Below are 19,462 nucleotides of genomic sequence, written 5' to 3'. Positions count from 1 at the left end.
TACTCTTCAACTTCGAAAAATAAAGCAAAGAAAAAAAAAGAATTTCACTCACCACTGCAACAGAAGAGAGAACTAAAATCATTTGAATTTAATTCATTCTAAATCGCGAAAAAAAATGCTATCACTTATTTTTTAAATTCAAGACAATTATAATTGGTAAAAAAAAATTTTTTCATTACCGTCGATTATCTTGACTATGAAGTCGTAGTCTACGTAGACTACGACTTCATAGTCAAGATAATCGACGGTAATGAAAAATTTTTTTTAAAATTGAGACAAAAAACGTATATGAAAACGTTGCTTCTCAACTATTTTGATACGTTTTTTGTCTCAATTTCGATATTCTTTGAACGAGAATTAAAACTACCGTCAGGAGTGAAAACCAAGGAGTAGAACTACCGTTTATCATAACTACGAATTGTTACAACTTCTGTAACTTTTAATTACCGTCATTTTTAACGAATGGTATTTCAGACTACCGTCAGTTGTAGCAAATAGTTCAGATTACCGTCAGTTCTAACGACCACGAATTGAAACTACCTCGAGTCAAAAATACCGTCAGTCTTAAATATCAAAATTCTTTTCGATTATGTGACGAATTATTATAACTTCTACAAAATTTATTTACCGTCGGTTCTCTAATATAATTATTAAATCTACCGTCAGTCATAATGCCCGCTAAATAAAACTACCGTCAGGGGTAAAACCCAAGGAGTAAAAATTCGAATTATTCCAAGTTCCGTTAATTTTAATTACCGACAGTCGTTAGAAATAGTAATTGAAACTACCGTTAATTGTAACAAATTAAGACTACCGTCAGTTTTGACGACCACGAAATTAAAAAAAACTACCGTCAGGAGTAAAAACCAAGGAGTATAACTACCGTTTATCATAACTACGAATTATTACAACTTCTGTAAATTTTAATTACTGACAGTTTTAACAAATGGTATTAAAGACTACCGTCGGTTGAAACAAATAATAATTAAAACTACCGTCAGTCGCTACGAGCACGAAATTAAACCTACCGTCAATTATAAATTTTATATTATAAATTTTATTGTAAAAATATAACAACCGTCTATTATAACTACAATTTTTATAACTTCTGTGATTTTTAATTGCCGTCAGTTTTCAGAAATAGTACTTAAAACTACCGTCAAGAATGAAAATCAAGAAGTAAAACTACTGTTACAACCACGAATTATTATAACTTCTGTAAATCATTATTGTCATTTGTTACAAATAGTAATTAAAACTACCGTCAGTCGTAATGACAACGAATTAAAACTACCGTGTAAAAATCAAAGAGATTGGTTGAAAGTAACCAAAATTACCGTTAATTTCTTTCCACCAAAGCTTCGGTAAAATTTTAATAACCACTTTAAAGATATTTAGTAAAATTCTACCAGAAAATTGTTAAAATTTGTAGTAATTTCAATTAATGAACAACTTTTCAATTCTATTTATTCATTTAAAGAGTATTTATTCAAATTGAAAGAGTAATTTTCAAAAGACAAATTTTCTATATAAATAGAAAAGAACATTTGTACAGAAAGAAGGTGTTGTTTTAACACAACGTTTGGTGTTAAAATAACACTTTCTTTTTTTTCCCTCTGCACATTCAAGACAACATTCGAAAAAGGAGAGAATATTTATAAATTCTGCAAAAGAAAAAGAAGAAGAAGAAGGAAAAAAATGGGTAGCTTCTCGCAAGATGCAAATTAAGATGAAAGATAGAAATATTCTCTTGTGGCATAGTGAAAGTGTTTGGAATTATAATTCACTACAATTTATCCTTCACTCATAACAAGTTTTCGCGAGTTAAATAAAAAGCGCACCATGTCTGATACACTTCAAAGGGCAATGTATATATATATGTATATATGAGAAAAATATACATCCAGCTATAATATCCTGTCACTATGGATCGTTATATTTTGCTACTAATGTGAAATGGGAAGCCCGTTCGCGTTCCCTGTCACGTTTCACATATATACACTCTCGGGACAACTTAACTTTTTAAAATGTAGACATAAAGCCAACATGAAAGTCAGAATTGCGATCGAACTGATGATCTTTACGATCATGATGCTTCATATATGTGTGTAATGGCGGTAAATGGAAATTATATACACACCGGTATTAAAATATATAATATATTTAACTTGTTAAATATATAAATATCGCAGAAATTACACACGACTGGTTTTTTAAAAAAAACTTTATATATTTACATTATATTATATTTGTGTGAAGGTTGTTAATTTTAACTAATATATGTAATAGCGAATGTAAGTATATACTTTGAAATGATTAAAAAGCCAAAAAAAAAAAAAATAAAAAACAGTTTAGAATAATTAGCCTCTTCCGTCCATTATAGGGCGAGTTGTTCGCTTTATGCACGCCAATTCACGCGTATTCACGAGTTCGCTTTCCTTCGTCTAAACGACACTCAATAAATTTATTATTAAGAAAAGAAATAAAAAAAAATTTGCCTTCATTTCACTTGGTATTAAATTATAAATTATCGGAATAATGAGATCTATTAATCAATTCAATTATCATTTATGAGATCTTCGTGTATAATTACAAAAATTAACGGAGATTTTTTAACGAACTGATAAATATAAAGGCACTTGGTAAATAATTTCTCGCTTTATGATTTTTTTTTCAATTTAAAATTGTAATTAATTTAAAAAAATTCACGGTATCGTTGTATTTAGTGTTTTTAATTTATTTTTGAAAATTTTAATTGATAATAAACTGAATCATTAGGCATTATTAATTATTAATTATTTATTAATTATTAATAAAGGTAATAATCATTAATTAGCAATTAAGGGAAATTGACAATAATAAAAATAATAGTTATTAATTAGCAATTAATGTAAATAATTGAAATATTAAAAAAATCATTTTTTATTATTAATACAGCATTTCTGGTTAATTGATAATTAATGTTTTTTTTATAATAATTAATTAACAATTAACGAAAATTTAATTAATAACTAATTATTAACTAACCATGAACAGAAATAATATATTATTCAAAATAATTATTAGTAATTGGTACTATTAATAAAAATTATTATAAATACTGGTCATAATAATAATAATAATTTAGTAAAGGTAATAAAAAAATAAATGAAAAACAAGTGAATAAATAAAAGAAGAATTTTTTATTTATGTAAAGAAGTAAATAAATAAATATTTAAAGAAAGAAAGAAAGAAAGAAAGAGAAAATAAATACATAAGAATAGAAATAAATAAAGAAATAAAAATTGAAAAAGTAATAAAGATATAAAACAATTAATTAATTAATTAACAAGTCAATTAATTAGTGAATAACTAAATACTAGAAAATTAGTTTTAAAAAAATATTACTAATTTGAATTACTAAACGAATTCCCATTAATTCAGATTTAGAGAAAAAATTTAATAAAATTAACTATCAGAAAAACATTAAATGAAAAGTAATTACTGAAGTTAATTACAAAAATCTCTAATCTTATTAGCACTGTAATTACTAATTACTATAATAAAATTACCTTAGGAATGAAAGGAATTCAGTACCTTATTGTGAAAAAAGTAGTAAATTATTCAGAAGAAGTAAAAGAGAAAAAAGAGAAACAAGAGAAATCAAAGAGAAAAAGAAGACAAAATACAAAAGAAAAAAACCAATTCTTTTGAATCAGAAAAAAAACAGTAAAATATTCACCATATTTTAGAGCAAAGAGAAGTAAACATAAATTAAAAATTATTAGCAAATTTCACACGATAAAAAAGTTGTAAAGTGAAAAGAGAGAGAGAGAGAGAGAAAGAGAGAAATAGTAATATTCTCGTTTGCAAAAAAAAAAAAAAAAACCATCGCATCGTAAAACCCACATAAAAATATAGTTCGGTCCATTTACACAGCATCAGCTTGACAATCTGGCACATTACCCCATGAAGTTTACTCCACGGAAGCGATTAGGGCCACAAATGGAAACTTGACTCTCTCGGTTGCATTTCGATTTAAAAGGGGGATATATACCTCTTTTATTCTCGCGAATCGATTATAACGACTATTGGCGGTGAATACGAATCGTCTTGTTATCTGCCCCGGAGTCGAGTTTCCAATGTCAACGCGCCGCCATATGTAATTAGTTAAAAACTACTTAGTTAACTAAACTCAAAGTACCTAATTAATTTTGATTATGGCCGATATATATTTAACTCGAGAGAGATACACCTCTCATTCGAACATTTCCCTCTATACAAAGTCACACGCTGCGCGAATATTTTCTCTAATATTCAAAATACTATATTTTAATTAAATTCGGTCGTAAATTTCATTTACAAGTTCTTCTTACTCTTAAACTACTGTCACTTTTCTTTAATTTATTTAATTCTATAATTTATTTATTTAATTACATAATTTATTTCTTTGATTCTATAATTTATTTATTTAATTCTATAATTTATTTATTTAATTCTGTAATTTATTTCTTTAATTTCTTTATATATTTTGTACATTTTATTTATTTTATTATATACTTGTTATAAATTCTGTAACTTTTATTTACCGTCAGTTGAACAAAATAGTAATTAAATCTACCGTCGGTTATTAAAATCGCGAAATAAAACTACCGTCGGTTGTGAAAAATGGTATTTCAGACTACTGGCAGTTGTAACAGGTAATAATTGAAATTACCGTCAGTTTTAACCACCACGATTTGAAACTACCGTCAAGAGAAAAAACAAGGAGTAAAATACCGTTTATTTCAATTGCGAATTATTAGAACTTCTGTCATTTCTACCTACCGTCAGTTGGAACAAATAGTAATTAAAAGTACCGTCAGCTTTAACGATCCCGAATTAAAACTACCGTCAGGTGTAAAAACCAAGAAGCAAAACTACCACCAGGAGAAAAAAAACCAAAGGAGTAAAGTACCGTTTATTATAATTGCAAATTATTACAACTTCTGTAATTTCTACCAACCGTCGGTTGAAACAAATAGTAATTAAAACTACCGTCAGCTATAACGACCTCGAATTAAAACTACCGTCAGCTATAACGACCTCGAATTAAAACTACCGTCAGCTATAACGACCTCGAATTAAAACTACCGTCAGTTGTGACAAATAGTAATTAAAACTACCGTCAGCTATAACGACCTCGAATTAAAACTACTGTCAGTTGTGAAAAATAGTAATTAAAACTACCGTCAGCTATAACGACCCCAAATTAAAACTACCATCAGTTGTAATAAATAGTAATTAAAACTACCGTCAGCTATAACAGTCCAAAATTAAAACTACCGCCAGTCGTAAATACCAAGAAAAACTACCGCCAAGAGTAAAACTAAAAACTACCATCGTTCATAATTAACGGTACCTGACGGTAATTAAAAAGAATTCAAAAAAACGGTTCTATTAATTCGGAGGAATAATAGACTACCGTCTATTATTCCTCCGAATTAATAGAACCGTTTTTTTTTTGAATTTTTTTTACCCCAGGAGAAAATCTCAGGTCAAAAACACTCGGCATGGTAACAGAGACACAAGCGGGTTCTCTTTTTTTTATGCTAATCTAAAAACGTTAGTGGCATAACTTGAAAACTATTATGAGGGCGCGATTGTGAATGAAAATACATGGAATGGACACGTCAATGGGAAACCCTCTCTTGATAATGAAGCACGACTCAAAAGACCGGCTTTGAGGGACATGGTCAATCCCACGTCTCGTCAGGTGTCATTGCTGCCACAGATAAGGGGCCTTGAATAAGCTCTTCAATTCTTGTTTGCCATCTAAAAGATTCGCCCCACTTCTATATGTACATTATATAAATGCTCCTCTTGATTGTGCGTAACTAAATAAACTTTTCTTTATCAGCAAAATTTACAGTACAGCAACTCTACATTTTATCGCATCAGAGAGGACGAGAAAAATTATCACGGTATCGTCATTTCACTTCACTAAACGTCAAGTTCCCCTTGAGGGGAATATTGGTTTTGTTTAAGTGGAAATTACTTGTTGAGAGTTGGAAATTTTACTGATAGTATGCTTTATATTATTAAATAATTAATTAATTTTAATTATTTGCTATTGTGGAAAATCGATATTTCTAAGTACCGTCGCTTTGCTACTGGGAATGTTTGCAACTACCATCAGTCGTGAGTAAAAGATTCTGTCATTTGAGACGAGTGTTAATTTTTCCTACCGTCAGTTGTACTGTTAAATACAACTACCGTCAGTTGCAACAAACATTATTTACAACTACTGTCGGTTATAACGAACTTTAGTTATTACTACCGGCAGTTATTATTGCTCATGGTCATAGCAAACGTTAGTTATAACTACCGGCAGTTATTATTTCCCACGGTTACGACCACCGTTAGTTATTAATACCGGCAGTTATTATTGATTAGAGTTATGACCACCATTAGTTCTTGCTACCGTCAATTATACACAGTCAGTTATAACCGACGGTAGTAAGAACTGACTGTATCTATAACTGACGGTGATAACAACTAACGGTTATTATAACCGTGGAAAATAATAACAGTCGATAGTAATAGCTAAAGACTACTATTAGTTCTTATTACCGTCAGTTATAATTGCCATTAATTATTAGTACCGTCAGTTATTACTACTGTTGGTTAGAAACAACTGCCATTTAAAACGAGCGTTAATTTTTCCTACCGTCAGTTGAAACTACTATTAATTGCAACTACCGTCAGTTGAAATATCCACAAATTACAGCTACCGTCAGTTGTAAAAGTCATCAATTACAACTACCGTCAGTTGCTAACTTGCTACTACCAAAAAACCGAAAAAGAAAATAAAAAATACAGATAAAACAAGAAAAAAAAAGAATCAAATATTGAAAACAAAAAAAAGTAGAAAACAAAACAAGAAAAAAGAATAAAAGAATTACAGAAAGAAGAACCAAAAAAAAAAATTAAACAAAGAAATAACAAAAGAAGGAGAATGCAAAAAAAAAGCAGGAGACATAATTTAAATTCAATTCGCTGTAGGTCTTACTTAAGTCAGTCTTATCCCTTAACACGAAGACTCTTGAAAGGATCTTTTCATTCGCGATTCTTGCGGCATGTACCACAAGGTCTTTCGACTCTAAGTACATCGTAACGGCATGTCGCGACGAGTCTCTTGAATAAATGATAATTCCCGTCTTTTGCACTTGTACGCAACAACTATCGTCGGAAGAGGATATTTTCTAAAAAGCAAACGCACACACCCACTCACACACGCGTATATATATATATATATATATTTATGTATTTATAAAACCTATACGTATATTGTATATGAGGATTAAAAACTATGAAGAATCGAAGCAACAGAAGCGAGGTGAATAGCCTCCCGCACAGTTTCTATGGACGCGCTTTTATCTTTCCAGTTAAGTAGATGATTAAGGGGGCGCCGCACTCTATACAGATGCAACCAATCGAACCAACTAAAGAACGTGTAGTTCACGAACTATTATAACGTTCAATCAACTCTCGTGTTTGCTCTCAACGCAACCAGAAAAGGAATAAAGGCAAGAAAAGAAAGGACACTTTTCGTTTTCTATTTCATTTGCTACTTTTTTTAATTAAAAAAAAATTGTTAATGTTTCTCTTTTTTAGTTTTAACTACCGTTGGTAATAAATACTTAGTGTTGTAACTATTACTAGTCATAACTACCGTCGATTATACCTAATGTCGGTTACAACTACCTTTAGTTATTAATACCGTCAATTATCACCGAAATATCGGTAATAATAACTATACTTACTAATAATAACTATATTTAGTTTAATAGTAACTATAGTTACAAATACCGTCAATAATAACTGATGATAGTTATTATTACCGTCAGTTATTACTACTGTTAATTATTATTACCGTCAGTTATTACTGCTGTTAGTTATTATTACCGTCAGTTAGAATTGCAGTCAGTTATTATTACCGTCATAAATACAGTAAGTTATTTCTACCGCCAGTTATTATTACTGTCAGTTATAACTGTAGTTAGTTGCCACTAACATCAGTTACAACTATCATTGGTTGTCACGAACTTTAGTTTTTACTACCGTCAGTTATTATTCCTCACGATTATGACCTCCGTTAGTTATTATTACCGTCAGTTATAAATACAGTCAGTTATTACTACCGTGGGTTATAACTATGATTAATTATAACCATTTGTTATAACCCCACGGCTATAACCACCGTTAGTTATTATTAGCATCAGTTGTAACTACAGTCAGTTCTTTTTACCGTCAGTTCTATCGACAGTCAGTTATTAGTGCCGACAGTTATGACCACGAATAACATTAGTTACCATCACTCAGAACAGCTATTAATTACAATTAACGTCAGTTGTTATTACTACCGTCAATAGTTATTGTCATAAGTAACTGACTGTATTTATAACTTGTGGTAATAATAAATAATGGAAATTATAACCGACGGTAACAATAACTAAGAGTGGTTGTAACTAACTAGGGTGTTAAGAACAAATAGTTATAATCGACGGTAATTCTAAGTGATGGTAGTTATAACTGAAGGTAATAAGTAATTGTAGTTATAACCGACGATAGTAAAAACTATGTTTACAACTGACGGTAATAATAACTAACAGTTGTTATAACCGTGGGATATAATAACTGCCGGTAGTAAAAACTAAAGTTAGGTATAACCGACGGTAGTAATAACTGACTGAATCTATAACTAACGGTAGTAATAACTGACTGAATTTATAACTGACGGTAGTAATAACTGACTGAATCTATAACTGACGGTAGTAATAACTGAATGAATTTACAACTGACGGTAATAATAACTAACGTTGGTCATAACCGTAGTTCAAATTCTATTGAATGTCAGATAGATACCGTCGATATAATATTTGAACAAAAATTAATCAAATACGACAGTATTTGATTAATTATTGTTCAAATATTATATCGACGGTATCTATCTGACGGTTTACAACAAAAACATCTCTCACGTGACAGAAAATACACGTGGACACTGAGCATCATCATATTTACAATAAAGTGTGCATATCTATATAAATAGGGAGTATGTTGAACCCTATTTATATGAAAGTTAAAAAAAAGAAAGAAAAAAAGAAAGAAGTACTGAAGAGAAGGCGGTGAACATGAGCAAAAACTGCCATGAATCCCTGGCGGGCACGCACAGGGTGTGGCCTCAACGAGTATGTGTGGGCGAAATTGAGCATTTTCTGTAAACCAACTCTTTGAAATTGTGCATTTCCTAATGTGAAACAATGTATTGAGTAGCGAAACAGAAGCGAATTGTAACAGGTTTCTTGTTACAATATCCTTTATTGCAAAACAAAACCATTGTCCTGACAAGCGATTGTTGCTTTTATCGTCAAAATAGTGTCCTTATAATTTTCCTCTAAAGTATTTTCAAGTTGGAAATTTTATTCGCACATTCAAAACTGTCATCCGTTGCAATTTTAATTTTTTATTTACAATTAGCAATCTAAACTGTACAATTGGGAATTATAACTAAACTGCATTTTGAACCAAAGTCAAAAAGAACCAAAACAAAAAAGCAGAACCAAACCAAACGGAATCAGAATTGTTTGATAAATAATATTTCTGGTGGTTAATAATACCAGTGCTAAATATTGCTAACAACAATAAAAAGAATAAACCACGAACAAGAAAGCAAATAACAATGAGCTGCAGGAATAGAGAAATGAAACAGAAATTTCTAAAAACTGAAGAGATTATCTCTCGTAGAAGAGAAACGACCTTGAAAGGGAAGTTGAAGTCTACGAGGAATTTAGAGGAAAGTATGTGGGAGTATAGTGAAAGAAAGGTCCTTGATTAATCACAAGCGATACCATGTACGTCTTTTCGCTTTCTCAACGTTCCTCTTTCTCTTCGTCTGACATTAAATGTACACATCAGTGAAACCTATATGTATGTTTTCCTGACTCAGCTTCTTACTTCACTTTTCAACAACCATCGTCAATGTGACACGCGAATTCATATCAAAACATTATTGCGTCTGGTGCATTGCCACAATTACGCCCTCGCAAAATAATAATGTCGAAAGATGTACTAAAAGATAATAATTTTTTAGTTCTTTTTTAGCTGCTGTTTGCCATACTATCCGTAAAGTAATTATTAATTTTTTCGGTTTCGTCTGTCATACCATCCGTAACGTAATTATTAATTTGTTCTGTTCGGTTTGGTGTACTATCCGTAAAGTAATTATTAATTTTTTCGGTTTGGTTCGTCATACCATCCGTAAAGTAATTATTAATTTGTTCTGTTCGGTTCTGTGTACTATCCGTAAAGGAATTATTATTTTGTTCTTTTCGGTTTGAATTTTCGATTAGGTTTGGAAATAGTTTGGAATAGTTTTCAGAGGGACTTTCAGAAGCAGTAGCATCAGGAACCGATTTTAGTTGTTGTAAATAATGTTTCCTACCGCATGTATGAAAAATACTGGTCAAAATCGGGTGGCGAAAAATTTAGATAAATGATTACAAGTGGTAGAAAGAGCTTTTGGTTACTACTATTGTGGAGGAGATTTAAATTCCTGTGGTTTGTTTGCTTACTTGCTTTCTCAACCGGCACGAGAAGATAACAAGTAAACGGAAGTAGTACATCTGCTACAAGTACATCTGCTATTTTGCCTACAACAGTACAAGGCTGCTTTCAGTTCCAGACAATGTCGAACTGCAGTACTAGAGACAAGCTTTCAACGAACCTACTTCAGATGGAGTCGAACCCTCGCACTAAACAACCAACACTTGTTCTTATTTACAGACCTGACACGACACTTCTAGTATTTTTAGAAACATCTGTAGGGAATTTTTATGCTCCAAATGTACCAATGGGAATAAATTTTATTCCACTTGCTGGAGTATTTGCTTCTTTGACTCTAAACCAAAAGTCAAATCCAAAAATCAAGATCGAAAACTGATTTGAAGTCGGTTGGAGTACAGATTAAAAATTTGTGTTTGGTATAAAACAAAAGTGGTACTCACCGAAACCCATCCGCACTTCCTCCTCGTCATCACTGTCAATATGCTTGATCCCAGCGACCTCGAACGTCCTGGCTTCCTCCTTTTCCGAATTACACTCACAATTATCGTTTCCACAATCACAAGACTCATTACCGCAACGACATCCAAGTAAAGGATCATCAGTGTCAATATTTCTGCACGCAGTACAAGGGAATGTTAAATCATCCAATGAAACTCTCTCAATTTTCCTCTCGACAGTAACAAGAAGCGATTGTATATAAGCCGGAAGTTCATCGTCAGCAATCTGATCGGGATGAATATTCTCCAATCTCTCAACAGCCTCCTGATACCTGGCCGACTCCTTACAAATCAAATTCTCCAAATATGACGGCGTTTTAATATCAACAGCATGAAGTATTCGACATCTCGTCTCACATCGACTTGTCTCCTTCCACTTTTCCATTGTTGATGATGAGACAACTTTGGCGTTCCTCCTAACACGTGATCTTGAATCAATGCTGCTGCCGCTATTATTATTGCTGTTGATAAATTCACTACCACTTGTGAGACTAGATTTATTATTTGTGCCACTGCATCGACTGCTACTTGTTGAACGACGACTTTCGCTATTTCTCAAATCGTCCCTCCACGTGTCAGATACACTTGACGATGATTTTGATTTGACAACAGCAAGATCGTGATGATGGTGATTATGATGATGATGATGATTATTTTCGAGTACACGTGAGCATTCAAGTCTCTCTGATGACCTGCTACTCTCGTGGGGATTATTATCGGCGCTCGTCTCACGTGTTCGCGTACGAGTTTCCTCGCGCGATCTTCGACGTGGTCGCCACTTTGATAGACCCGATGTTGTTTGATTATGATGATGATGATTTGTATTGTGGTGGTGATGTTGATGATGATGTTGGACCACTGTACTCGATGAGGAGGAAATTTTGTTCGTTGTATCGCGCCAATCCATGAACTCGTCCTCCCGGTCCCAGCCGAGGAACCCCGGGGCCCGCATCGACGAGGCTCGCCACACAAGGGCTATCTAAACACAAATAATTTGCAAAAATTAATTAATTTACTGAAATTAAGAAAACTTTTTATCTATCGTTTATAAAAAAAAAATTACCAAAGTTGTTTAATTAATCATAAAAAGAAGTTGTCATTCCTGTTTTTTTTCAGTAATAATTGATGTCGCGCTCTTGCACACTTCCTCGTAAGAGAATTTCAATCTTGATAAATTCGAATCGATTTATCACATTCATTTTATATGGAATTATTTTCTAGTTTAAACTATTCAATTAGGAGAATGAATGTAAAGTTATTAAAGGTGTTATGCTAATTTATGGACACAAGATTTTTTCTTTTGCTTTCATAATCCCCAATAGATATATATTTATTAATGTCGTTGGTTTTGCTATAGGGATAAAATTAACCCACAATTAAGAAAACATTGATTATATTACGGTACATTTTATACACTCAATGATAAAGTGAATAAAACCTGCTTAGCCAGTATAATCCCATTCAAATGGCGTTTAATTTTATTTCTAATTAAAAATTCTCCATGGATGAAGAAAGTAGAGATGAGGGGACAAAATTTAAACATTAATCTCAGACATTTAAAACAGGAACGTTTTTAACAAAATTTTGTCTTGCAAACAAACAAAAATTTGATACGTACAAAACTTTAGTTTTGTTATTAATATTAATTTCCAAATAACTGTTAAGATTATATCAATTCTTTTATATAATAGAAAATATTTTTATCTAACTGTAATTTTCTAGACGAAAAAAAAAGAATTCTTCTTGAAGATTGAAAAGCCTCATTCCTATTTCCCTTTGTTTTCGAAGTGAACAGTAACATATTCTCATTAGGTATTGTCAAGAGATCAGTTATACCAATTTTAGTATAACAGGCATTACAAACGATAGGAATTTAACCGACGTGTTTCAACCGTGCACAGAGCACAACACAACAAACTCTCAGGAAGTAATATCAAAACAAAGTAAACAAGGACAACACTCACACTAAAACACAAATACAACTCTGTGGTCTCATATATAGCGTTTAAAAGCTCGTGAGAAATAAAAAATCCCCACACACACACCAACACACCCTCCTCCTCCTCCACTGTGTACCGCATATCACAAAAGGAAAGTCGTGCTCGCATGTTTAAAACTAGACTCACCTCAACAGTGTTTTCTTCCACGTTTTCAGCGTCTGCTGATGTTGCCGTTGCGGAAGGAGTTTTCGCAGTTGCAACCGCAGCAGCTGCACTCCTGATGCAAAGGTAACATTCCCCAAGACGTAATGATGAAGCCTCAACTTCGCCTAATCGCAGGACAAGACCGCTTCCATTTAAAGTCAAAGGCCAACCCCTAGGAACCACAGATTCATTTCCCTGCAAGCGGACAAAACGAAATGGAAATTAATTTCTTTGTCTTGTTTTTAATTATCAAGTAAAAAGTAAAATAAAGACAGTAAGTATGGATAAAAAAATTAACTCTTTAACGCTAATAGTCGAATAAATAGTAACAGGATACAGTAAATAACACTAGTAGTAAATAAAACTAGGGGTATGTAGTACTAGGGGTAAATAGTATGAGGAACATAAATTTTTAAATAACTGCTTAACAACCGTTGAGAGACGAAAATAGTTTAAAACAACAGTTTAGAAAATGATTGTGGTACTATTTACCCCTAGTATTACTAACCCCTAGTAATATTCAATTCTGGTACTATTCACCCCCAGTATTACTCACTCCTAGTAATATTTATTCCTGGTACGATTTACCACTAGTAATACTAACTCCCTAGTATTAGCAAATAATATTAGTGTCAAATAATGGTGAAAAATTCTACTAGTGGAAAATAATACTCAGGGTAAATATTACTAGGATTAAGTAAAACTAGTGGTACTATCAGTTTTTTCAAAAATTCTCAGAAAAGTTATAATTTTCAGAAGTTAAAAAAACTTTGTACTAATTGTTCATATTATGCAAATAAATAAACAAACATAAATGCATATATAGGGAAAAGTGAATCGTGAATGTTTCATCCTTCACGTTCACTTTCACCGCCAACAACTTTCATATCAAAAGGCCCCGATATCGGCAAAATAGAGCAGCATCGATTAAAGGACTATTGAAATTGCACAATTTAAATCTCGATTCTAATGTTGTTGTTGTTGTTGTTTTTTTTTTCTAATTCATACATGAGTGAAAAAAAAGAAAAATGTTAGCTTTACAATTGTGGTAATACTTATTGAGTGTTAATGATTTAATAAAATACTGGAGAAATCTACGCAATGAATCAAACTTTCATAAGGCTATGAATCACCTTTCAAGCGTGAAGTTTGAAAGCATATATATATATATATATATATATACACATATAAATACATATATGAAGATTTTAAGAACATCACAGAACATTGCACCAGGAAAAGGCCTTTTCAAAAGTTGTAAAGCAATGGGAGTAGTAAAGATAGTAGTAATTATACTGTGATTTATACCATTAAGAAGTCTAATTATGCAATATTTTTACAAAATAAACGCAAAAGCGTGTTAAAGTTATATGTGGGAAATTTGTATTTTTCAGAATTCGGCTATTTATAAATGGTTTTATAATAAGACTTTCAATTAGTCTTTTAGTCTATAGTTTATTGAAAGTGATTAAGTGACTAATTAACGAAATTTTTTTTATTTTTGATGCATAATGTCGTGACAAATATTTAGGAAATTTTTAACTATTTTCCACTAGTAGTGTTATGACACTAGTTTTATTTACCCTTAATAATATTAACACCTAGTATTGTTTTCCACCAGTATTTTACACCATTCGGGTTATTCACCATTCGGGAGATTGGATTCGGGTAATTGACCGGGAATCGTGTTTGCCACTAGTTTTATTTGACCCTAGTAACATTAACACATAGTAGCGTTTGTCACTAGTTTTATTTACCCCTAGTAATATTAACACCTAGTAATATTAACACTTAGTATTATTTTTCACTAGTAGTGTATTCCACTAGTTTTATTTATCCCTAATAATATTAACACCTAGTAGTGTTTGCCACTAGTTTTATTTACCCCCTAGTAATATTAACACCTAGTATTATTTTCCCCTAGTAGTGTTTATCACTAGTTTTATTTACCCCTAGTAATATTAACACCTAGTATTACTGGGGAAAATTAATTTAATAGTAATTTTACTAGGGGCAAATAAAACTAGTGGCAAACACTACTAGTTTTATTTACCCCTAGTAATATTAACACCTAGTATTACTAGGGGTATAGTTAATTTATTAGTAATATTATTAGGGGTAAATAAAACTAGTTTATTTTAATACAAAAAAGGAAAAAAAAATATTTGCGAGTAATTTAAAGAAAATTTCGAAATGTGAGGACATTTATTCGAAAAGTACAAACCACGGGGACTGTCTCAAGCTGAAAAGCGAGCTGAAAAAGACACATTGGAATGCAGTTGGAATTTAATCAGATCGAAATTGTGTCTCGTATGCAGAATGAGTGCTGAGAGTTTATTTTAAAACGAAGAAATTAACGGTCGTATAAAAACAGGAGAATGTATAATATTTATATATAGATATAGATATAGATATATATATGTATATCAATAAGTTGGTAGCACTGGGTGAGGTTTTCTTGCTGGTAACTAGCAAACATGCGAGCACCATGTGACAACTACAGGGTGGTCGTCAAGAAAATATCCGCACAAGATCAAAATCCAAGACTGGTAAGACTCGTTTCAGAAAGAGAGAAAAGTTTAATTTTTTTCCTCTCTCTCTCTCTCTTTCTTTGAAAAAAAGAGGGCATTATCCAAGTTAGCATCCATCTTTATTGCTTTTTGCAATGTCCTTCCGTGTGTATAACCGGATATTTTATATTTTCCCTTAATCATCATTTCAATCGTTAGGAAAAAAAAATTTACACTTGTTTTAACAATTTTATCAAGTTGTTTATTACTTGTCCTTGTGCTTTAATTTTATTTAATGTTACTCGTTTTTTTTATTCATCCGTTGGATTTTAATCTAATTTAGCAGGATATTTGATATGAATAGCAAAAATTTATTCAATTTAGTCAGTTTATTATTCTTTACTTTTCAGAATTTAGTTTATTTAATTTATTAAATAAATTTGTTAAAAATTTATTTAATTTATTTAATTAAATTAATTTATTTAACTTAATTAATTTAATTAATTTTATTAATTTTATTAATTTAATTAATTTTATTAATTTAATTAATTTAATTAACTTAATTTATTAATTTAATTTATTTAGTTTAATTTAATTTAAAAATTAATTCATTATTAGGTAACTATAAACAGTAAATAAAAAATAATATAATAATTACTAACAATTAGATTATCATAAACAATAAATAGCAAATATAAATTATCGTAAACAATTATGAATTATTAGGTAAATATAGACAGCAAATAATTATTATTATTTATTAGTCAATTATAAGCAGTAAAAAAAATTATCATCATTAGGTAATTATAAATAATAGATAACTATTAATTAATTAATTGCAAATAATTATTATAGACGAGATTACTAGAACTAACAAACAATAATTATTAATTATTAGGAAATTATAAACAACAAATAATTTGAAATTAATGAACTACAAATCAATTGTAAATAATGGTAGGTAGGTATCTGGACAAGAAGTCCAAAAAAAAATCCAAACCAAAAAATCCAAAAAAGTAAAAAAAAAATAGTTTCACTTTGAACTTAATTTTTGGATTTTTTGTCCTGGTATTTTTGAAAATCCAATTAAAAAAATTGAGATATAAAAATTTAAATGGCTGCCTTGAATGAAATTTTCTTTTATTTTTTAGCTGAAATTTTTCTAAAAATTTTTTTATTTATGTAAATAATTGAATTTTATTATTTATGTAAATAATTAAAAATCTGCGATTTTAATATTAACATTTTAAATTCCGATTTTATAGCGTAAAAAGTAAAAACGTGGCTTTTTCACATGTTTCACTATTTATATTTTATTTATTTTGAATTTTTTGACTTTGGACATATTTATTTTGGATTTTTTGTACTTCCAACGTTTTTTCTTGGATTTTACGGTCTAAATTTTTTGTATTGGATTTTTTGTCCTGTATAATAATTATTATAATAATTATTATAATAATTATTAATAATAATCAGACTATTATGAACAACAAATAATAATTAAAAAAATAATTCATAATAAATAATTATGAATTTACAAATAATCATTAATAATCAGGCTATTATAAAGTATAAACCACAAATAATAATTAGTAATCAATTAATAATAAATAATTATAAATAATTAGGTTATTGTTTACAAGCAGTAATAATTATAAATCAATTATGTAATTGTAAATAAATATTAATAACCTCATTACCAGAAAGAACAATAATTACCTAATAATAATTATTATTGGTCCCGTTTATTAATAAATAAATTATTATCAATTATTCGCTAATTATAAACAACAAATACTAATTGGAAATTAATTAGTTATAAATAATTACCGCAATTATGAATAATTTTTAATTGTAAATAGTTGTAAATAATGATTAATAATTAAATTAGGCTGTTATAAACAACAAATTATAGTTATAAATAAATTAATCATAAATAAGTATGTTTTATCATTAGGTTGTTATTAACAAATAACAACAAATAATAATTGTAAATTAATTAATCCTAAATAATTATTATTTATATATTTTTTTACTTTTTTGAATTTAGTTAGTTAATTACTTTGTGCTTTCGAAAATTTAGTTAGTTCAATATTTTATTAATTATTAAATATTGCACTGTGAAAAAGGTGTTAATATTTTATTAATTATTAATTATTAAATATTGCACTGTGAAAAAAGTGTTAATATTTTATTAATTATTAATTATTAAATATTGCACTGTGAAAAAAGTGTTAATATTTTATTAATTATTAATTATTAGTTATTAATTATTAAATATCGCCACTGTGAAAAATAGGTGTTAAAACTTAACTTCAAAAGTAGAGTCTAATTAAGTTTTGCAACCTTTTTCGATTTTAGGGAAAATTGAAATTCGAATGTCAAAATTCCAGCTAAATTCCCCAAAAAAATAAAAAAAAAGAGGAAAACCAAAAAAAATTGTGAATGGCATTTCACTGACTACTGTAACAACAACAACTCTGTAAATGTCAATTTAAGAATCTGGTACTGTGGTGAGTTGTGCTCCCACGTTTCTTTGCAGCACATACATAAGCAATTAGGAGGTGTTTCAGGTTACTAAAGTGCATACGTGTAACACACCTCGCCCACGTACTCCAGATATATAAGCAATTAGGCAGCAGTGGATATGACATAATTATTGTTACAGCAAACACATATATACATATATACATATACACAGAATGAGAGAGAGAGAGAGAGAGAGAGAGAGAACTTGATCGTAAATCGCATTGCAATTAGGCACATTCGCTAGTCTGCAAATTAATTACCCTTCGCATGCAAAAGACGCAGTAGACGTCTGCATCTTGGCTCTGATGGTTTAATCTCAAAGCTGACAGATGGGAAACGCCTTCTCATTTCTTTCTTTCGGGAGAAAAATTTTGATTGTTTAAAATAAAACCTGCCTCCCACGCACACATTTTTTTTTGCAGCAAGAATTTTTTAATTATATTATTATTATTATATTATATATTAAATAATATTAATTAATTTATTAATTTATTAACTTATTAATTAATTAACGTATTAATTTATTATTAATTAATTAATTTATTATTAATTAATTAATTTATTTATATTTTATATTTACCTAATTTTAATTACACACCTTCTTATATTTCCATTAATTGATTAGAATTTTTTATTTACTGAAATTGAGTTAATTTAATTCTAAACAAATTTAATTTTAATTATTATTAATCATCATCTAATTAAACGTACCTAATATTTATTCATTAAATTAAATAAAAATTTTTACTGAATATATATTTAAATAATTATATAAATAAAATTATATACATTTTGTTTAAGAAAAAAAACTTCCAACATTGTATATAGATAAAATTATATACCAACATTTTGTTTTAAAAAAAAACTACAAATATTGTATATAAATAAAATTATACACATTTTGTTCAAAAAAAAATTTTTTAATTTAAAAAATACACCTTTACATTTTACTCGAAAAGTCTAAAACTTTCTATAAGATGATTACTTGTTTGCGAATAATAATAATTATTAACTTAAAGAAAACTAAGTTCATTGACAGTGATGATTTTGCAGTTTATATTATTATTTTTAGCCTTCAATCAAGTGTGATATTATTTTTGTTTTTCTGCATTTTTTTTTTTTTTTTTTTTTTTTTTTTTGCTATATGTACATATATTTATATATATAGAAAAAGATATGCAAAAACACAAAAAAA

The 19,462-nt window shown here is 29.5% G+C and overlaps 1 protein-coding gene across 1 annotated transcript in view; it reads right to left on the bottom strand.

Annotated features, from left to right (window-relative positions):
- Positions 1–19,462, bottom strand: part of LOC122507149 — a 614,585-nt gene that overhangs the window by 232,091 nt on the left and 363,032 nt on the right. The window contains exons 4-5 of the mRNA XM_043619714.1: positions 13,211–13,423; positions 11,028–12,063 (exon numbers count right to left, since the gene is read on the bottom strand). Of these exons, the coding sequence (XP_043475649.1) occupies positions 11,028–12,063; positions 13,211–13,423 (1,249 nt within the window). The remainder of the gene's footprint in view (positions 1–11,027; positions 12,064–13,210; positions 13,424–19,462) is intronic.

The sequence above is a fragment of the Leptopilina heterotoma genome, unplaced genomic scaffold, assembly GCF_015476425.1.
Source record: "Leptopilina heterotoma isolate Lh14 unplaced genomic scaffold, ASM1547642v1 Lhet_45, whole genome shotgun sequence".
Taxonomy (NCBI): Eukaryota; Metazoa; Arthropoda; class Insecta; order Hymenoptera; family Figitidae; genus Leptopilina; species Leptopilina heterotoma.
This window is presented reverse-complemented; position numbering and strand designations above follow the sequence as displayed.